Genomic DNA, 21,303 nt, shown 5'->3' on the forward strand with positions numbered 1-21,303 from the left:
CTACTCAATTCATATTGATTGACAGTGTTGAGTGTTGACACGCCCAACACATTCGAACGATCAACTCACTTGACTGTAACTGGGCAAAACTTTGCAGGCACAACCAAAAGATTGCTTATAAATATCTCCTCTTCAGATAATGACAATGTAAAGACTAGGAGTAGTATGCTACCAAGAGCTTTTGTTGATGTTTTCCGTCTTTGTCCAATTCCTTGGATAGTTGGTAAGAGATTTAGGCTCCGTTTGGTATGTATGATAGGATAAGATTGAGTTGATTAGGATAGGATTAAAAGTAGAATAAATAATCCCTCTTGAGATCAAGGTATTATGAACCCTACCCCTAATCATTTACAATCCTACCTCTAATCAATTCTACCAAACATTTGATTAAAAAAATTTTAAAAATATAATCCTATCTTATCATGCATACCAAACGAAGCTTAATATTTTATTCAATCTTTTGATTTAAAATTTCTCAGAGGACTTCTTACATAGTAAATTCTTCAGTGGATCTTATTTGGGCCTCCTTTAATTCATTGAAAAAGAAAAAAAAATCCTTCAGTCAACTAGAGTACTGACGAATATAATCATCAGAATTTAATTAGCTCTGGAATCAATTGATTGATCTAGCCTCTAGATCAATAGTTGAAAGTTTTATAACTAAACCGTATGATAGTTTATCATCCCTCGAGTCTCCTAAACACAACTTCCATAAGCTAAAATGTAATTTTGTTGGTATAAACAAGAAAAACTCCTGACGTCAGCGAGCGATTCATCCAGCGTGGCCGACAGTGTCCTCGAAACCCGTCGTTAACGGTCTTGCTCCGAAACACGTCAGGGAGGCTGACGTGTTCTCTCCTTATTGGCACGAAATGCCAAAATCTGGTTTCCATCTCATTTCAAAGCTCAAATCTGTGTTTTACACCCCTGAGTCGTACACTCATCCCAGTGAGCGAATGAAATTTCTTGCTCGATGGGACCCGTTTGGTGGCCCCCACCAACGAGACCGACCTGCGGAACGAGTATCAACTGACAGGGTCGCAGTAACATCGTCGATTGTTACCGCCGTCTACTTGAACGCCCCCGTCAACGACGGGTAGCTGTCGCCTGTCGGATTTTCTTCTTCCAACCTACGGCTCTAAGTTCTAAACCCTTCCCCCGAATAATCGCCTAGTCGATAGGGTTTCCTTACTGCCCCCTGGATATCCACCATTCCCCGCGCAGATTTCTACTTCTCGCGGTTCGATTGCTAGGTCATGGAGGGCGCTGAGGTCGGTGGCCGGAGAGGCTGGCGCTGGAGCTACTGGGTCGTGGGAGCGCTGGTCGCCGTCCTCCTCGCCTCCGCCGCGACCCACAGGAACTCCGCCAAGATCCCTCTTTTCGGGATCACCAACCAGATCTGTCGGTGCGCGGTAAGCCTCCCTCGATCGCGATGCCCACTTTGATTGGGAAATAATGCAATTTCATTATTTTGTCGGGTGAACGATTTGGGCCCTCTCAGGAGTCGAGGAAATACACTGGCATCGTGGAGGATTGTTGCTGCGACTACGAAACTGTGGATAGTCTCAATAAGGAAGTCTTGCATCCGATCCTACAGGATCTAGTCGCGACGACGTTCTTTCGGTATTTTAAGGTAATTGATCGAGTCTTCTGCTCGATTTAGGGGCGCGTGTTTAACACTGCTTGCATGCATATGTAAGGGAAACCTACGTCCTTGTTTATGTTGTCATCATTATGCATATAGAATTATGTTGTCATTGTTTGTTAAGGATTGTTTTCAAGAAAATTTGTTGAGGATTGAGTGCCTGACATACTGAGTAAAAGCTGTGTTGAAATTAGTGATGGATGAAAGAGGAAAAATTTGGTTTTCAGTTCAGTGTAGAGGAAAATTTCTTCTGTAATTGTCTCTATCCTTAACGTTCAGGATTGCTCCCCACTGCTATAAGATCAAGGTTAGTAGAAGGTACAAAAGAGAACAACTTTGAGAGAATCTCTTTAGTTGTTTCTCTGATGCCTCATTTTCTACCTTGTCACAAGTTTCATAATCTCTTATTGAGTTAATGTGTGTTCTGACTTCATTTTGAAAACAATTTCAGTGATATAAATTGTATTGTCCATGGGAAACAGAGTGAGTACTGATAAACTGAAATGAATATCTTGGTTAGAATCATCCATAATGATTCTTACAAAGTTAAGTTTTCCAAACATCACTTTGTGGTCTCTTTGGTGATGAATTGGCTCATGATTTACCTTTTCTTAAATATGTTATCTATCAAAGCATCCTTCTTAGACAATATTTGTCAAGATGGCATTAGAAAAAAAAGAAGCATATGTTAAATTAACATTTCATGCATACTTGGGTTTACTCTAATTCAGCTCCCATATAACCTAGTGTGTTATGTAACTCTGGTTTCCTTTCTTGGTCATGTACCCATGTGTTCATATTCATTTGAGAGGGAGAGAAGTCCTAAAGTCAACTCTGCGGAGAACATTTTTTTACCACTTGTAGTTTTATTTATACTTATGCCAAAATATATCAACAAAGTGAACTTATTCTTTAATTTCCTCAGCATCGTAATATTGTTACATCTGTATTTTGATTCCTCGTCTGGCCTGCAACAAAGTTTTTCAGTTTTTCAAAAGTCTGCATTTTTGGCTTGCAACAAAGTTTTTCAGTTATTTTAGAAGTCTGCATTTTTGGCTATTTTTAATAGTGTCTGTTTGCCTAGGAAGTATACTTGACTATTCATCTTTCTCAGCTTCCATCTTGTGATGCCTCTTTTTTGCCGGGCTATTTGAGATCCCTATTGGCTTGCAAAATTGCTGATGATAGACGATTATTCCTATTAAAGTGATATTTACTGGCAATATTCTAATGTCTTAACATCACATGGAAACAAATCCAGTCAAACATCCCACTACCTTATTCCATCCAAAAAAAAAGAAATGTGGATGATAAGGTAATTAATTGTCTATTGACCATCAGTTAATTTTTTTTTCTCCAAATTTGTTTGTTTACAGGAGGCATTGTGTAGGGACCAAAGTGTGCATTTCCAGGTTTATAGAATCCTTTCGTTTTCTGATCTATTATTTTCTCGTGGTATTGGAAGGTCAAGCTATGGTGTGATTGCCCATTCTGGCCTGATGATGGAATGTGTCGTCTTCGGGATTGTAGTGTTTGCGAGTGTCCTGAAAGCGAGTTTCCTGAGACTTTCAAGAAATCTTATCAGCTTTCTTCTGATAATCTAATGTGTCAAGAAGGAAAACCACAGGCTGCTGTTGATCGCACAATAGATAATAAAATTTTCAGAGGGTGGATTGAAGTTGACAATCCATGGACCAGTGATGATGAGACTGATAATGGTAGCTCTCCTAATATGGTTGATGCTTGGTCTAGTTCTATAATGTTAGTTCAGTTAATGTGGCTAATGCGATATTCCCCACTTTGTTGATATATGATTCTCTCGTGCAGCTGAGATGACATATGTGAACCTTCAACTAAATCCTGAGCGCTATACGGGCTACACTGGTCCTTCAGCTAGGAGGATATGGGAAGCAATTTATACAGAAAATTGCCCAAAATGTTAGTTCAATGCTGTTTATGGGTCTCATTATTCAAGATTCATTTGGTTGCATTTTAGTGATTGCTAATATTTTCTTACAATTGATTTGTTGCTTTTATACCTCATTAATACCCTTTTCATGGTGATTTTGACCATCTTTTGCCAACTTACCTAACTCATTTTGCTTATTATTTTCAAGCAGTTTCACTTGTGCTAACATTCTCTGTTGAAACTTTTTCATGGCCACCTTATTGAGTTTCTAAGTTAATTAAGTTACAATCATGCTATATTAGTGTTTGATTTGGCAGTAGTCATTATATGTCTGGGTACTAGGGTGACTAGAATAGGTGAGTTACTATATTCTTATGGTCCTTTGCTTGTGTTTCAGATCCTTCAGGAGAGTTTTGTCAGGAGAAAAGAGTCTTGTACAAACTGATATCAGGATTGCATTCCTCCATCTCAGTTCACATAGCTTCTGATTATCTTCTCGATGAAACTTATAACTTGGTTATTTCTCTCTTTTGCTGTGCTTTCATTGAGTTTATAGTGATTTATTAACAACTTCTTGATAGTTCTGCTGACATTCTTGTTTTCTCTTCATGATTGTAGTGGGGTGAAAATCTTGAGCTGTTATATGATCGGATATTGAGTCATCCGGAACGTGTTAAAAACTTGTACTTTGCCTTTCTTTTTGTTCTCCGTGCAGTGACAAAGGTATTTTGCCTTGTCACATTCCTTCTCCTTTTTCACAATTGAGATATGGTTAGCCTCTGAGATGTTTTTGTATTATGTTTCTCTCTGGAAGTAGGATGTGGACAGAAGGAAAGACACAACATGAGCTTGCCTCTAACAGAGCTTTTACAATACTAATTGTCTTTATTAATTCTCTATGATCATAGCAAGGAAAGTGGCTTGAGATTTGCCATATTTAGAAAGATTTTGATCATGATACATGGAGCAATTTACATGACTGTATTAAATAGGATCCCATAGTTATTTATGAAGGAGAAACAGAAATATCTCAAAGTGCTCCAAGTATATATATTCTTGGTCTTGTCCGTTTTAGAACAAAACTGTTATCCTCATACAATTTATTTGAAAAAAAAAAATCTCTTCTCTATGTGACCCTGGTGACGAAATCAATCTATGCTTCCTCTTCTGCTGAAATGTATATAGAACATCAATTGATTCATCATAAATTAAATGTTCAATCAGCTTAGACATTTTTTCTACATTCTCATTTCTATTTATCTATTAATAATCTGATAGCATATTTCATGTGTCCAGGCTGCAGATTTCTTGGAACAGGCTGAATATAGCACAGGAAACCTGGAAGAAGATCTTAAAACACAATCGTTAGTGAGGCAATTTGTGTACAATCACAAAGTACAGACTGCTTGCCCAATTCCATTTGATGAGGCTAAACTTTGGCAAGGTGAAAGTGGTCCCGAACTAAAACAACAAATTCAGATGCAGTTTAGAAATATCAGGTTATAGGAAACTTGATCCTGTATTATTAAAAGATAGTGAGACAATCAACCTGACTGAGTCCGTTTCTTCATGCAGTGCATTAATGGATTGTGTTGGATGTGAGAAATGCCGCCTATGGGGAAAACTTCAGGTTCTCGGTCTTGCTACAGCTTTGAAGATTCTCTTCTCAGTTGATGACCAAAACCTCATCAATCAACAGGTATGTCTTTTCTTCAGCAAAGTTCACCTGAGAACTAATCTTCACTCATTAATTTTCACTCAGAGAATAAGATCTGACAAATAAATTAAGCTTTGTAGATCTCCCTCTTTACCTAGTTCATATCTCTAGTAGCATAATTATTTTAGGTTTCGATCTTTTAATTTCCAATTGCCTCCATTCTCCATGAGTAAAAGTCAGTCCAATCGAATGACATTTTGATTTTTTGTTCTGTTAAGATTTTTTTTCCTCTCTTGAATTTGAAATGTGTTTTATTAGCTTTATGAAATTATTCTGAATGCATAAGCCACATCAATGGCTCTTTGTTGGTCATTCAGTTGCAGCTTCAAAGAAATGAAGTTATCGCTCTGATGAACCTCCTCAATAGGCTCTCAGAATCCATTAAATTTGTCAATGAGAAAGGCCCCTATGCTGAGAAAATCATGGCGAAAAAGACATACTCCACTACTACCAAAAGCAGTCTGTGAACCACAGCACTAATGCACTTCAAGTAAGATTTTTGTCCCCTACTAATCATCTCTACACCCCAGCATTCCACCAGAACCGACAGTGTCTTGATTGTATTTGTCTGAACTTTGACAATGTTTACAGGAATATCATTTTGGATCATGTTCTGGTAGTGATTTTTTTAGCACACTATCAAAGGAGTCAGAACTAGTCCTGGGGAGATCAATGCCCCTACCATGGAGACGAACCATGACTAAAGAGATCATGTACAGAGCACTACTGGCATTCATCCATTGCTCTGTCGATAGCATATTGTTCTTCTCGAACTGATTACTAGCTGAGATCATACCAGTATTTTCTAAGAAAATTTACTGGATCATTTAGATACAAAGTGTGAAACTTCAATACTAGGTACTAAATCTTCACTCTTGGGTTATTCTAGTCAGAGGGAGAGGACTCCAGATCATTGCCATAGTAACAAAGAGTTAAACTATATATATATGTATAGAGAGATTGTGCCGAAGGGTTCCATTAGTTGTGCATTTTTTGCATGACACTCTTTGCAGGCGAGGCAACATCAAAGAGACATTGTGTAGACAGGGAGGGGATAAAAGCAGAGGGGCAAAGTTGACGAGGAAGAAAAGACTAATTTATAGCGTGATTGGGATTTATTAAAGAGAGAGATGGCAAATCCACCCCAGCACCCATCTGGCCAGGGCAGGCCACTGCAGTGGTAACCCCTCTGCTGCTTGCTTACTGGCAAATGCACAGTTGGGAACTGACAGCATCTCTTTTCTTTTTCTTACCTCCGACTTTTTTTTTACTCATCTGTTTGCTCATTGATGTGCCAGTAAGACTCGGAGGAAAGCATGATTCTCACCTCTTCTCTCCCACCTACCCTTTCAAATGTTGACCCCTGGAGGCTTGGATGCCGTATGGTAGGAGAAGAAATAAAAGAATCAGAGTTTTGAATCTCAGTAAAAATAAATATTGCATAAGTTATGCTTGAAGGTAAAAATCAAGTTTGTTTAGAAATCGTCTGCCCCCACCCACCACCCTTGAGTATATATGATTCAAGAGTAATCATACAGTCCTTTGGATTAATAAAAAAAACCTCATCTAGCAAAGTTTGGACATTTGAATTATTGAAAAAAATATTGATACCCTTAAAAAAAGAGTTTTTAAAAATAAAATGTTTGTGAAATTACTTTAAAGTTTTATTTTATTATAATTTAGATGTTTGATTAGCACTGGATACGGTCTTCCTTCTTGGTTTGGGCAAATCTAAAGTATGATCTGCACACTTATTGAGATTTGAATTTTAATCGTCGTATTTATGCTATTAAATTTTTTACCACTAGATTCATGTGGGGTTTTACCTTCTAGTTGCTGGGATTTATTTGAGAGATATCGTTTCATTGTCATTAAGTTTAATGATGCTAATGGATGGTGCTAAAATGTTTACAAAATTTTAAACTTTAATAATGTTTTCATAATTTTAAAACTATAAGAGATATTTTCAAAACGAGTAAACTTTAGGGGTGTTAATATCCTTAGTCTCTCTCATTGTTATTTTTAAAATCTGAGCTTTAAAATTATCAAATATTCACTTCTTTCCCACCTTTTCACCCTTTTTTCCTCAAAGATTTATTAGGTATTATCCATGATTCATCTTTAGGTCTTCTTTAAACATAATCATTATTATCCATGCGGTTATTAGCCACACGCTTACATGGCTTATAGTCTAATGATGGATGATCATTTTAGATAACATTCAAAGTTGTCATAAAATATGTGATTTTCTAAAGACACAATCTCTAAGGTATTTTTTATTTATAAATGCTCATATATCATAACTTCTTGTATCTTTTAATATTTTTCTCAAACACAACCCACCTAGTCTAGTGTAATAAAGCATTGATTGTTGTTAATATCAAGTGTCAGCTAATCTTTACACTACTATCTCCTCTACCGCAACATTCCCTCATTAGCATAATTGATCAACATCAAATATAATGATTAGAAAATTTAATTTTAAATATGCAATCACACATAGTAAGTGAGCACAAATTGATGTGGAAATAGTTTATGACCAATTTCTTTTATCAAAAATATTCTTTTAAAATCAAGAATATATTAATATTCTTTTTAGGTAAAAATAAAGAAGCTTATCATGGTCAATCTATTAAATTTTACAATATATTAATATTCTTCTTTAGGTTCTTTTAAAATCTCATCATAATAAACTAACAATATTAATAATGCTGTATTTAGAAACATTTTTATTTAAAAAAGGCTAAATTCCGCAATTAATTCCAATTTTATATTATTAATATGATTATAAGATTTTGTCTGTCCTACTTAAATTGTAAGCATCCCTTCGGAGCACCTGCCACGCGCGTGATCGAGGGCATCTGTTTCCCCTCACCTTCGGCAATCCTGTAGAACTACTGACACCCCTCCAATCCACGTGGACGCTTCCTCGGCGCCACTCGTCCTTAGAGAAGGCACGCTGCTCGCGCAGGACACTGGCGGTGACCGGAACTTTTGACAGCAACTACACAACGAGGAGAGAGGAAGAAAGGTCCAAGCAAAACCCAGAGACCGAGAACCCCAGCGCCCTGCGGTCTCCTTGTCTCCTTCCATATATATACGCCCTGAGAGAGAAGGAAGAGAAGAGGACGCCTAGCTCTCTGCCTTCTCTCGATTGTGTAGTAGAGGCTGCTTTTGCTGTCGTCGTCGTCGTCGCCGGCCATCGAGCGAGCGAGCGAGATATGCAGCAGCATCTCATGCAGATGCAGCCGATGATGGCTGCATATGCGTCCCCCAACCAAGTCACCACAGATATCATCCAGCAGGTGCGGCTCCTCTGCCTCTTGTCCATTTTTTATGTGCGGAAAACCCTCGATTGTGTTCTCATTGTCTTCGATGGCTAATGCGAACTTTTCCGGGCTAGTTTCTCTATTGTTGTGCGGCAAGTCCTCGATCGTGGTCTTATTGTCGTTAATGACGAATATTGGCTTCTTTCTACTCATTATCTGAAGGTTCTATTTCCATCTTGTTAAAGAAAAAAGCTGGTTTTTTTAGGGCTTGGATGTTTTATCCCATCTTGAACTGCAACATGTTTGGTGCGTTAATGTTTGGATGATAAAATAGAGGTGTTGGCTCTTGTTCTCTGCTCGATCAGGATCCTGTTTTCATTGTCGATTCTTTTCCATCTTGTCTATAAAAAGCCAAGTTTTTTAGGGCTAATAGCGAGATGGATGTTTAGTGCTGCCTTTTATTGTGATCTTATTCAAAAAGTCTTTTTCTTGGGCGACAAGTTTGATGCGCCGATGTTTCGATTTCATAAAAATGATATGGGCTCTTTGCTCCTCGATGGGAATATGTTCTCTGGCTAAAATTTCAAGATCAAGGTATTTTTTTTCTTCTCGGCAGCAAAAAATCGAGGTTTTTGACGACTTTGAGGGGAATAAGTATAACTAGCCCTGTTTTGCTTTGTGATTCTGCTTTTATTATTTTTAAAAAACCTACTTTGGTTCTTAACCTCTTTCTTTGGCTCTTCTTTTCTGCTCCATCGGCTGCATTTTCAAATGAATGACAGAAAAAATCGAGGTTCTTGAACACTTTGATTTTGTGTATTTAGTGCTATTTCCTTTCCTTTGTGATTCTATTCAAAAAAGAGTTTTTTTCCAACCTTGATAGGTCCTTAGTATATTGATTCTTCGTTCTTGCTCGACCAGGAATATTTGTTATGGGTTAATTTTGATGGCATGTTTGTTTTTTAGACTTTGTTAGCTTGAAGGCTCCCTTCATTTGAGATTTTTCTGTTTGCTTGTTCTTCCTGAGTATTCAGTGTTGTAAGATCCTTGAGTGGAGGATTCCATTCTTGGTCGGTAGTAGTGACTTCTTTCATAGAAAAAAGTAGTCAAACATAAAAGTATAACATAATTGTAAATAAGGTTATGCTAATTGTTTAGGCAAATGGAGGAGTTCCGGAGGAGTTCTGTCTTCATTCATATGGGAAAATTCTGCTTTTGCCAATGCTTTTCATTTTTTAAATGTACATTTTAATGGTTTTAAAAATCCCCGCTTCAACCACACAAAGAACTGCTTAGGTAGATTTTGAAGGCGACTTCAAAGTTACGATCACATACAATAGATGTAGCCTATATATGTTTGAAATCTTATTTAGTTAATTTAAACTAATTTAAATTAAATTGATATAAAATTCTAAGCTACTCAATTTAGAATGTTTGGTGGGTTATGGTTCACCACATAACATACATAGTTTACTTATTTTTCTTACTTTGGATTTAAATAGATTTTTTTTATGTGCTTGTTTCTCTTGTGGGATCTTCAGATTGTATACAATCCTTGCATGATCTATATAAAGTATTCTATGTATTCATTTTTTCTTATGGCATCATAGTTTTGTTGATAAGGTCAAGCAGAGACAGTGTACTACAAATGAAAGTGTGTTACTTTATGCATCATTGGAATTTCAAAGGCAATACCAATATACTATAACCACATTTTATACTTTTTATTTATGGATAAATATAAGGATGGTTATATTTCTTAAAGAAGGTAAATAAATAAATAAATAATTGTCATTTTACTGGTGCTTGTTCATGTTGCTTTAATAAGCTCAACTCTTCAAAAATCAGGGATTGAACTTTCTTAATTTTGGTGTGCAACAAAAAACACTACTTCTAAATTTTCTTATATATCACACAACAAAATAGTTAGTACATTTGCATGTAATCTAGTAACATACAACAGTTTATGTATTTGATTTTTGGAATACTATTAAGTTCAGCCGGACGTTTTGCCTTCTGCCCACCTCAAAAAATATGTACATAATCCAGTTAATGCAATCTGAAGAATTTTAATTGTTTAAGATTCATAAATTCATTTATTTCGAATATTTTGTAACCATTTAGTTAATTCATCGAAACAGACAATTTTTTGTTTGTTTTCTAAAAGCTTTACTAATTGTCTATTTATACTGTAGTACTTGGATGAGAATAAGCAGTTGATTCTAGCGATTCTGGACAACCAAAGTGCTGGAAAAGCTGATGAATGTGCTGAGTAAGTCTGAAATGTCATGAATTTGATGCGAATTCTATGTTTGTATGATTAATCATGTAATTTAAGTTTATTCTTAATCACTTGGTACAGAACAAGTAGAATGCACAAAGAATCACAAATTTATTAACTAGACACATCGTAAATGGTTTATTATTATGGCAGTATCTTGTAGTTGCCCACTTCTATTCATGATCATTTGGCTTCATTCATGAATTTATGACTTTCTGTAATTACAATGATAAAGAACAGTTTGTAAATTTGTCAGTATCACAACAACTACCATCATCAACCTTATTTGTCCGATTGAAACACAAGAAAACTTGATAAGCTAACAATATATAAATGTAAATTTGTAATTTCTTGTTTGCATTTGCCTTACAAACAAGAATCTGGTTCTTCCCTTAGCATTCTTAGTAATATCTTATTTGTGTAGCAATTGTTTGCCTTGTAACTAAAGGTCAGCATTTACCCTATGATTTTCTTAGTTGTAACGTATCCCAATGTCATGGATGTGTATCTAAGATTCTGATTACAGATGCAATGATTCATGAACCTTAAAAATTGTTATTGTAGTCGTGATGTTATTCTTTTAGTTGGGAACCAATCTTGTGTATTTATGTTACTCTTGATCCTATTACAGGAACCAAGCTAAACTTCAAAGGAATTTGATGTACCTTGCGGCGATTGCAGATAGTCAACAACAAGCGCCGACGATTGCTCAGGCAAGTGCCATTGTCAATATTTTGTTCCTGGATTTGAACTCGTTCGATTGAACTTTGGAGTGTCTTGTTGGCAGTTTCCCCCCAATACTGTCATGCAATCGGGCCCTCGTTACATGCAACACCCACAAGCTCAGCAGATGACTCCTCAATCTCTCATGGCGGCTCGATCCTCCATGCTATACGGTCAGTCACCAATCTCCACTCTGCAGCAGCAGCAGCAGCAAGTGGCACTGCATAGCCAGCTCGGCGTGAGCTCTGGTGGCTGCAGCAGTGGATTCAACATGCTTCACGGAGAGTCTGGCATTGGATCTAACACACTGGCTGGCGGTGTGTTTTCTGATTTCGGCCGTGGCAGTTCAATGAAGCAAGACGCCAGCAATGCATTATCCAACGAAGGACGCGGAAGCAACAACTCCGGAAGACAAAGTGGAGACGGCACAGAAACTGTTTACATGAAGGGATCAGAGGAGGAAGGGAACTAGGGAGTTACTGATGATATGGAATGCCTTTCTGCCAACTTTTTTTTTTCCTTTAACAAATGTGGACTTTTATGAATGCCATCTCTATATGTTTGGGTTCTTGTGGTGGTGGTGGTGGTGGTGGTGGTGATGGCATTGGGATGTGATGTTGATGATGAGGTGAATCCTCGCCAGTGTGTTCAGTTTGTTCCATGATCAGATCAGATGTATTATTATTATCAGTATGCTGAAGAACTTAATGTTAAGCTCTGAAGACCTTATGCTCAGTTAACTTGTGATCTCTCATGCCAAATCAGTATGCCCATTGATCATTGAGATTTCTCTTCGTGGTGGATTTCGGTAGCTTGGATTGTTGAGCTTCATCTATTCTCTTAATTGTATTAAATATCTTTTCATTTGGAGTCCTTAAACTGTAGATGCTATGTTTTCCCTTTATTTTTGCTGTCTTGCAAATATCACTTGTGAGTCATTAATGCTGTACGCTATTAGTTTATCTCCTATCATCCTTCGTTGCCAGTATCTCACTTAAAATGCTCGAAATTATATGTAAAATGCTTTTCCTTCTTTGATTCTTAAATCAACTTGTCATGTACATAATTGAAGATTTTTATACCATTTTTTTTTATTTTTTTAATATATTTGGTGTTCAAATTTTATAACCAATTAATTTGGATAAATAATCTAGACTCATATTTTGTCCATCAAATAAATTTAAGAAATATGGCGACTCCTGAATTGATGTCTTAATTGTACAATTAGTTTAATCACCTTAAGTATATCTTGCGTAAAAATTGAACCTTGATTGTTTTGATTGTTTTGGAAATACATTGTCTCTAAGAAAAGAGATAAAGGGGAAGGGGGTAATGGCGACCTTCCCCTCAATTTTTTAATACAAGAGATGTAGGGATATAAAAATAGAGGATGAATGAGGGTAATAGCACAGTCATCTTTCAACGTAAATATATAATTTTCATCCCCAATGTAAAATTCTTGGCTATATATCGTGAAAAATCAGTTTGTAAATATTTTGCATTAATTTTTCCCATTAGTGTTATGGTGATGTAAAACTAGTTTGTAAATAGTTTAAAATGAAAGATTTTTTAAGCTTTAAGCAACAAATATATTAGGATATTTCTACCTAGAAAAGCTGATTTTGATATAAAAAAAATATTGTAGTTTTTTTTTAGATTTTTAATGGTTCAAATCTATTTAAATTTTTCTTTGCGGAGAGTTAAAATTTCGTTTGAAGTAATAAAAAAAATAATTATGCACAATATTATGTAATTAAATAAGATAAAACAAGGCAAGTATTTCAACGGGGATGTAGCTCAGATGGTAGAGCGCTCGCTTAGCATGCGAGAGGTACGGGGATCGATACCCCGCATCTCCAATAATGTATTTTGATCTTTTTTTTAAATTTATTTAATAAGAAAATCTGTTTCTCAAAATCAAACTGAAAATTGAAAGTTTCATAGATTCAAACGAAACGAGCGGGGGGAGACTCCGATTGGACTAGCTGGAGCATGGAAAATGGCTCGATCCAAGCGAAATCAGCATCCCCTACTCGGAAAAGGGTCGGCGAAGAAGAAGAAGAAGAAGAAACAGAGGCGAAGGAAAGAGATGGGTGGGGTGCCCTTCGATCTGGCATGCGATCCTTTTCCGGAAGCGCTTCCTCCTCTTTCTCTTCCCCGTCGCCAGAAGTTTCAAAGATTCGAACGAAACGAGCGGGGAAAGTCTCCGATTGGACTAGTTGGAGCATGGAAAATGGCTCGATCCAAGCGAAATCAGCATCCCCTCAGGAACAAGATAATAAACAAACAAAACTAGGGTTATCAGCTCCGCCGTCGCCTTTCTCAATTTCTACCGCGCACAATTATGCGTGCGTCGCCATTCGCAGTCCAAGTAAAGTAGTTATCAGCTCACGTGGCTTATTTCGAACCTTTTATTAAATTTTGCTGTTTAATTTGATTTCTTTCTCTCTCTTTTTTCTCCGTTGTTCGGTCGGCGAGGAGATTCGACGTGCCGCCCTCGATGTTTCTCCAAAAGGTACGGCCTTTCTGATCCCCCACCGTGTTTTAGGGTTTGTTTTGGGGGTTTACTCCCTCGAGAATGAACGAACTCCTCCTCCTCCTCCTCCTCCTCCTCGTTCGCTGAGATCGGATCTGGGTTTCAGGCATGGAGGACGGCGTCTTTCGGGCTGTACGGATTCACGCAGTTCACGAAATCTGGCTTCCAGTAATCTCTCATCTCAAAACTCTTCCTTTGTTCTGTTAATTTGCAGACGCTATTCTTGCTGGCTATTGATTTGGGTCTCATCTTCTACTCTCTTTTTTTCCTCATCTTTTCTAGGTTAATACTGAAAATTTTCCTCCAAGTAATACTAGGACGCCGTTTCATATTCTTGTTGTTTTGTGACGTTTTGATCGGGTGAGAAATTCCATGAAATTCCTGTAAAATAACAAGCTGAATGTCTCTGAAATTATCCCGGCCAGGTCTGTTCGCATGCTCTATATGTGTAAATTGAAAGAAAATGCTAGTTTCAGAGTTGTGGATGTCTACAACATGGGAATTCCCTTTCCTGAAACATATTGAACGTGATGATAACCTCTTTGGTCAAGGATTGTACCACGATCAAAATATAAATCTTGTATTTTCTTTGCGTGAATGACAGATAAGAAGTTTCCACTACTAGAGGCATTGTCAGAGTAAGAAAGGTCCTGCTAGAGGACTTGATTGCCCGACCCTATCGAGGGCACTGCATCCAGTTACAAATGAGGCACCAAGTGGTTGGTTGTTGAGGATTCAAATATCAACCCCCCATTTGGAATCAACTCTTATTAGTTTAGTCTTGAATTAACTTCAAGAAATCATTAGAAGTTAATCCATTTTTATCAATAAAATATTGCTGTAATTCTATTGTTAATCTTTGATGAGGTTGGCAAGTTGGTTTTAACCAACAAGTGTAAATAGTGTCTTAACAAACACATGAAATCACACATGAAATCAATACTAATTAGAGCTAAGTATTCGGTTAAAACCGAACTGAACAAACTGAAACTGAACAAACCGAAACTGAATAAATCGATTTTTTACAAATTAACTGGTTGAATTTCTTAATAAAAATCAAACAAACCGAGCAGATAAGATATCGATTCATCAAATTAACTGATTTTTTTTTAACAATGATGGATTTAATTGAAACCAAAATTGTTTTTTTTTAACAATAATCGAATCATGGGAGATTTACTGGTTTGATTTTTTGTATTTCTATTTTTTTATTTAACCGAATAAGGAATTTAAAACCGAAATTGAACTAAATTAATAAAAAAATCATTTTTTTAAAAAAAATGAAATGCAAAAATAACTAAACTGTATTTTTAAATTTGGTTAGTTCGGTCGATTTATTTGGTTTAACCGAACTTTTGCTCACCCCTATATCTTTCGGAGAATTTAGATCACAAATTTCTATCAGTTCTTCTCATGAGATAAATTGCATATTCCTTGTTGGAATTGCTTAAATTAATCTTTATTATTAGGGAGCATTCCAAAAGATTCAAAGAAGAAGACATACAAGTTCGGATGGAGGGAAAAAATTGCATGGTTACAGGTGCTAATTCTGGTATTGGTTATGCAATCACTGAAGGTCTAGCTTCAAGGTAAGGACGTATTTCATAGTTCAAAGTGTATTTTTATCACTTGTAATTGTAGATTGCTTTAACTCAACAAATGTTCGTCGGCATATAACATCTCACATCATGTTTGCAGAGGTGCAAATGTCTTTATGGTTTGTCGTAGTAAAGAAAGGGGAGAGGTTGCCTTGTCAAAAATTCAGTCAACCACTGGTAACCCAAACATCCATCTAGAGGTATTCCATCACCTTTCTGTATGTTTCGGTTGTGTTTTTTCACTGGACTATGAAGCAAAGCGCTTACTCTATGCCGAGTGCAGTACCTTTTCTAAGGCTTGGATTGTTTTAATTTCTTTATTATAACACTTTTTTATTTTGCACAGATATGTGATCTTTCATCCATTAATGAAGTCAAATCATTTGTATCTAGGTTCTCTACAAATCAAAAGTCTCTTCATGTCCTTGTAAGTGTGATGAAGTAAATGTTTTTCATAGCTTGAACTATCTTGTTAACTTTTTCTTTGGTATCATCCATGCTTTGTAATAACACCTATCAGTCGACAATAGTTTATACACATACATCTAGTCGTATGCCAACTTTCTTCAACTCTAATAGTTTATACACATACAATCACATTAATAAATTTTATATGAAGCATACGTATTTCAGGTTAACAATGCCGGCTTACTAGAGCACAATCGAGTGAATACACAAGATGGGTAATCACCTTCAATATAAATGCTGATAGTAATATATATTAAGATCAGAAAACATTTATTCGCTTAACATTACTATTGTCAATCAGATTGGAATTGAACTTTGCTGTTAATGTAGCAGCAACTTACACATTAACAGAGTTGGCGATCCCATTGTTGGAAAAAACAGCTCCTGATGCTCGAGTCATAACAGTTTCATCCGGTGGGATGTACACAACACCTTTGACGACAGATTTGCAGGTAACTTTTTCCTAGAGGTGGTATACCATTCTATACCAAAATTTTATATCATACCATATACTGTTTCGAAATTTCTGGTATTTGAAAAATATATACCGATATCATACTAAAATTTTGGTATATCGAAAATTCAATATATCGAATTTTCATTATGGTTAAATTCCATATCATTCATACTAAATTTGTTCAGTATTTCAATATTTTCGATATACCAAAATTATAAAATAAAAAAAAATGTTTATTATAAATCACAATGGTGCTTAATTTCGAAATTCAGCACCACTAAATATTTTATAATAGTATTATTTGGTATTTCAGTATACCAAAAATAATAAATTCATACTCATATTGAAATTTTCAGTATACTGAAGTTTTCGATATGAACGATGTATATTAGTATTGTATATACAGCATACCGAAATTTTTGGTATTTTCCCTACCCTTACTTTTTCCCAATCGATGCATTGATTTACTTTTATGGAAGTTGCAAAATTCTTTGTGTGCCTATTTTTGAATCAAGAAGATGATACTATTACGTGTCATCTTGCAGTTCACTGAAACCAAGTTCGATGGAACACAGCAGTATGCTAGAAACAAGAGAGTTCAGGTTAATGAACATTGATAGTGAATAACACTTCCTTTTGATATCATAATAAGTTATTATTCTTTTTGTTTGTCTTCTTTCTGGTTTTTTAGGTAGCATTGACTGAAAAATGGGCTGAAACTTGTAGTGACAAAGGCATTGATTTCTACACAATGCATCCTGGATGGGCTGATACGCCTGGTGTAGCTAAAAGCTTGCCTGGATTGTCAAAAAGGTAATGGTTTGCTTTAGATGACTCCTTACTGTGCCTGTATTTGTAGGACATGAATTTTCGCAAGATCATATATTTGTCAATATGCCAGGCTTTCGGGAAACTTGCGCACAAACGAAGAGGGAGCAGATACTGTTATCTGGCTGGCTTTGCAACCTAAAGAGAAACTAAAATCAGGTGCCTTTTATTTTGACCGAATGGAAGCTCCCAAGCATCTGCGATTTGCTGGCACAGCTAGTTCTCATGTTGCCATCGATGCCATTGTTAGGGACCTCCGTTCGTTGTGTGATCTACATTGATACTTTTGAATCTACATGATTGTTCCAAGTGTTTTGCTTCAATTGAATCCATCAATTATATACTTGTGGTTGAACCATAAATAGTGGTTAAAGCATCCTTTTGTTCCAAGGGTTAATTGAGAATGTGCTAGATTTGTATAGGCAACTTGTACTAGTATGGGACTTGTTCTTTGTAATACTTCAAAATGGCATGTCATTTCTTGTAAAATTCATATTTGTTATATATTTTTTCTTTTTTTTTTTAGTAAAGTGCATAATCTTCAAATCTCCTTTTCGACAAAATAAAAACTATTTTTTTTATATCTGCAAGAATTTGTAATAATTTAGCATTTATGTACAAGGGTTCAAAGTTATTATTTTTAAACTCTATTTTTCTTTTGTGGCAAAAATAGAAGGGTATTATTATTTTTAATTATCAAAGGAGTCTCTAATTTTTTATATTTTTCATTAAAAGGATACTTTATCTAACTTTTATGTCAAATTTCCCTCGTAAGATTTATTTGTGTATAAAATTTACAAGTGTTATAGTTAAAGTTACTATACGAGTTATAAATTTAAATTTTTTAAAAGATTATAAAAAGTTTAGAAAAAGTAATAGGGAGGAAAGTGATATAAATTGAGTTTGGATTCTTTGTCCCTAAATTTTTCTGTCTCCGTATCCCTTTGTCGATCGGACGGATCAGATTTCATCTCAAGGATGTCTTGCACATCTCAAGGATGTCTTGTACATCACAAGGATACTGCACACATCTTAAAGATGTCATGATGTCTTGAGATGTAATCTGGTCCGTCCGATTAGCAAGGGACACGGGAATAGAAAATTTAGAGACAAATGATCTAAACTGATATAAATTCTACTATAAACTTTAAAGAATCAGTATGCAAGTTTCAAAAAAATTTATTAAAAAAATATTTTTAAAACAATATTGAAAATATAAAATTTTCAAATAAATATATTTTTTTAAATAGATATTAAAATACTATAAATTTTCTAAATTTAGGAGTAAATTATTTTTCAAAAAAATAAAATAAAATAAAAATAATTTTGGTTAAAATCAACCATGTATCAAATTTCATAAAAAAAATATTAAACTTATCTAATGGTTTTAGCCAAAATGGACACAGCAATGACATTATTTTTATTTGTTTGATCATTTTAAAAGTTTGAGTAGACTACAATTGTCTCCTAAAGTGTATATATCTATTCAAAATCGAATTTTAATTTAAAAATGATCATGTAATAGTTTTGATGCTAAAAAAAAAATATATATATATATATATGACTATTTTTCTATTGAAGTTATTTATATTTTAAAGTAACTAAACAATTTAAAATGATCATGCAACTTTCTAAGGTCAATTGAAGTTTATTATACTTTTGAAATTTTGAATCTAAACAAATGAATACACTCAAAAAGATTGTTAGAGTGGCGTGAAAACTTGAAATTATAACGTAACATTTATAGCTAAAATTATTATATAATCGTATAGTAGTTTCGATCAAAATTATTATAAATATAATTTTAACTAAAATTATTATATTTTTAATTTATGTTTCGCTTTTTTCTAAAAAAAATAATTTACTATTAAATCTATAAATATTACTTTGATGGATATTATTTTAAAAAATGTTTTATATTATATTATTAAATAAAATTATTTGTTAAAATCATGATAGACTTTATATTACTTTGATATTTGCTATTTATTACTCTTTTTTGAAATATTATTTTTATATTTATTTTAAAATTTATAATTCACCAAAATTATTTCATGAGTTTGAATGACTTTAAGAGCATTTATGACAAAAACACCCTTTAGATTCACATTTTCCAAAAAAAACAAAGAGTACTATTTTGATTTTGCTATTTAAATTTAATTAGATATTTAAAACTCTCATATATTTTTTTTAGAAAGCTAAGTTAAATGATATTTTTCTTTAAAATACAATATATATATAATTTAAACTATGACCTTTTTATTATTTCTTTAAATTCTTTACCACTCCAATACACCAATTGAGACCCTCAAACTGTTATTTGGAAACTAAATGGAGTGGTAAAATAAAATATTCATAAACATTGATGGCTTCAGAGTAATTTTTTAAATGTATTTAATTCTCTTCTATTTCATCCAAAGCAGCCTTCAGTACTGCCTCAGCCTCCGTCCTCCCCTCCTCTGTTTCCACCAGCAATTCCACCGTCAATTTCTCTCCGGAGAACTCAGTTCGAATCGCCGACGCCTCCACTCCCTTTCTCTTCAAGACTCGAAGAGCAGAAATCACATTGCCAAACGGCGACGCGGACTTCACCTCCATTTTGATCTTCTTCCCCTCCTCCTCGGCCTTCCCGCGGTTCATCAGCTCCAGCTCTCGGCTCCGCCGCCACAGCCTCTCCCTCTCCCACCGCAGCTCGATCAAGTAATCCGTCACAGACCGAACGATCGAGATCTTATCGCCCTGCAATAGAGGCATTGCGAGGTTTGTATTTGAAGAAATATTTTAAAGAAAGATTTCACCTTTGATCCACGAGGGAGCAGAGAATGGAGCTCGGCGTAGCTCTGGCTCATCCTCTCCCTCCTCTGCCTCTCCCTCATCATGTGCTGGAACCCAGGGCCGCCGCCGCCGTTGCCCTCCGACATTGATTCCTTGGCGGCGACCCTCCGCCAGCTTTCCGCCGCCATGGACTGCCAGAATTGGATAAATCTCCGGTGGATATTTCCCGCCCCACAGCTGCCTGTTTTTTCCGCGGGAGAGCATCTTATGTACTGGAAGAAGGCGGAGGACGGCAAAGCTGGAACCGAGAAGAACGCGTCGTGCTGCGCCGGAGGCGGTGTAGTTAAGGCCCAGAACTGGATGGAACTCCCGTGGAAATTCTCATTCGCGCCGTCGCCTACATTTCCGCCGGGAGTGCATCCTCTGTTTGCTGCAAACGCGGAGGAGGACGGCAACGTCGCCACCGGAGCCGATTCGAGGAGAACGAACGCGTCGTGCCGACGAGCAGGAGGAAATAACGAGGCATTATCCAGGCCGGCGCCTACCTTTTCGCCGACAGAGCATCCTCTGTACTCCGCATAGGCGGAGGGCGGCGACGGCGTCAGCGCCGGAGCCGACTCGAGGAGGATTAACGCATCGCGCACCGCCTCCGACGCCGGAGATAAGGCCCAGGAGAGGATTTCGAGGTGCTCATCCTCTTCGTGGAAAGGGAAGGGGCGCTTGCCGTTGGGGTCGCCGTCGTCATCCATGGCGGGACTCTGTTTCTTCCCGCGGGATTTTAAAACGCGGTGAGATAAGTGTGAACGGAGAGTTTGACTTAGCCAGCGGAGGGGCAGCTGGTTGAGGAGTCACCGGGCATCTGTTTGACCAATCGGGTCAATTTCCCATTTCCCGTCGGATTATTAAAAAAACGAAAGAATTTTCTATAACATGCGTTTCTTTTTTTTTAAAAAAAATTATAAATAAAAAAAAACAGGGGCAGTGTTTTGTTTATTATAAATAAAAGTATTTGGTCAACCCTTTAAAGAGTTTTACCAAAGGACGCAAGGTTTCATATTACATTTCTTCAATCCTCATTCCGATGGTCGTTCCACGGG

At 36.1% G+C, this 21,303-nt stretch overlaps 4 protein-coding genes and 1 non-coding gene across 5 annotated transcripts; 4 read left to right on the plus strand and 1 right to left on the minus strand.

Moving 5' to 3' along the window:
• Positions 1-1,066: 1,066 nt before the first annotated feature.
• LOC121969269 (endoplasmic reticulum oxidoreductin-1-like) lies at positions 1,067-6,213 on the plus strand. Its single transcript, XM_042519266.1, has 10 exons — positions 1,067-1,412; positions 1,502-1,633; positions 3,111-3,363; positions 3,473-3,583; positions 3,952-4,070; positions 4,173-4,277; positions 4,851-5,053; positions 5,130-5,253; positions 5,589-5,761; positions 5,863-6,213. The coding sequence occupies exons 1-9, from the start codon at positions 1,257-1,259 to the stop codon at positions 5,736-5,738; spliced, it is 1,353 nt and encodes a 450-aa protein (XP_042375200.1). The 5' UTR covers positions 1,067-1,256; the 3' UTR covers positions 5,739-5,761; positions 5,863-6,213.
• Positions 6,214-8,163: 1,950 nt separating this feature from the next.
• On the plus strand, positions 8,164-12,305 carry LOC121969277 (GRF-interacting factor 1-like). Its single transcript, XM_042519279.1, has 4 exons — positions 8,164-8,576; positions 10,736-10,812; positions 11,453-11,534; positions 11,609-12,305. The coding sequence occupies exons 1-4, from the start codon at positions 8,493-8,495 to the stop codon at positions 12,014-12,016; spliced, it is 651 nt and encodes a 216-aa protein (XP_042375213.1). The 5' UTR covers positions 8,164-8,492; the 3' UTR covers positions 12,017-12,305.
• Positions 12,306-13,330: 1,025 nt separating this feature from the next.
• On the plus strand, positions 13,331-13,403 carry TRNAA-AGC. Its single transcript has one exon. It is a non-coding gene; the product is annotated as a tRNA-Ala (tRNA).
• Positions 13,404-13,484: 81 nt separating this feature from the next.
• LOC121969287 (dehydrogenase/reductase SDR family member 12-like) lies at positions 13,485-17,920 on the plus strand. The gene is made up of 10 exons (XM_042519291.1): positions 13,485-14,059; positions 14,187-14,248; positions 15,550-15,669; positions 15,779-15,878; positions 16,025-16,105; positions 16,312-16,361; positions 16,448-16,598; positions 17,149-17,205; positions 17,295-17,416; positions 17,505-17,920. The coding sequence occupies exons 1-10, from the start codon at positions 14,045-14,047 to the stop codon at positions 17,710-17,712; spliced, it is 966 nt and encodes a 321-aa protein (XP_042375225.1). The 5' UTR covers positions 13,485-14,044; the 3' UTR covers positions 17,713-17,920.
• A 1,750-nt stretch (positions 17,921-19,670) lies between these two features.
• LOC121976383 (transcription factor BHLH148-like) lies at positions 19,671-21,034 on the minus strand. The gene is made up of 2 exons (XM_042528561.1): positions 20,230-21,034; positions 19,671-20,170 (listed from the first exon to the last, which is right to left on the minus strand). The coding sequence occupies exons 1-2, from the start codon at positions 20,953-20,955 to the stop codon at positions 19,826-19,828; spliced, it is 1,071 nt and encodes a 356-aa protein (XP_042384495.1). The 5' UTR covers positions 20,956-21,034; the 3' UTR covers positions 19,671-19,825.
• Between the last annotated feature and the right edge of the window lie 269 nt (positions 21,035-21,303).

Source organism: Zingiber officinale, chromosome 1B (assembly GCF_018446385.1).
Source record: "Zingiber officinale cultivar Zhangliang chromosome 1B, Zo_v1.1, whole genome shotgun sequence".
NCBI classification, from domain to species: domain Eukaryota; kingdom Viridiplantae; phylum Streptophyta; class Magnoliopsida; order Zingiberales; family Zingiberaceae; genus Zingiber; species Zingiber officinale.

Bases quoted from the DNA above. Each gene is read 5' to 3' on its own strand.
- LOC121969269 (XM_042519266.1), top strand. From the start codon at position 1,257: ATGGAGGGCGCTGAGGTCGGTGGCCGGAGAGGCTGGCGCTGGAGCTAC. The intron at 1,413-1,501 runs GTAAGCCTCCCT...GGGCCCTCTCAG, and splicing joins ACCAGATCTGTCGGTGCGCG to GAGTCGAGGAAATACACTGG. The intron at 1,634-3,110 runs GTAATTGATCGA...TGGTATTGGAAG, and splicing joins CGTTCTTTCGGTATTTTAAG to GTCAAGCTATGGTGTGATTG.
- LOC121969277 (XM_042519279.1), top strand. From the start codon at position 8,493: ATGCAGCAGCATCTCATGCAGATGCAGCCGATGATGGCTGCATATGCG. The intron at 10,813-11,452 runs GTAAGTCTGAAA...ATCCTATTACAG, and splicing joins AAAGCTGATGAATGTGCTGA to GAACCAAGCTAAACTTCAAA. The intron at 11,535-11,608 runs GCAAGTGCCATT...TCTTGTTGGCAG, and splicing joins AAGCGCCGACGATTGCTCAG to TTTCCCCCCAATACTGTCAT.
- LOC121969287 (XM_042519291.1), top strand. The intron at 16,599-17,148 runs GTAACTTTTTCC...GTCATCTTGCAG, and splicing joins CTTTGACGACAGATTTGCAG to TTCACTGAAACCAAGTTCGA. The intron at 17,417-17,504 runs GTAATGGTTTGC...TCAATATGCCAG, and splicing joins TTGCCTGGATTGTCAAAAAG to GCTTTCGGGAAACTTGCGCA.
- LOC121976383 (XM_042528561.1), bottom strand. From the start codon at position 20,955: ATGGATGACGACGGCGACCCCAACGGCAAGCGCCCCTTCCCTTTCCAC. The intron at 20,171-20,229 runs GTGAAATCTTTC...CCTCTATTGCAG, and splicing joins TGCTCCCTCGTGGATCAAAG to GGCGATAAGATCTCGATCGT.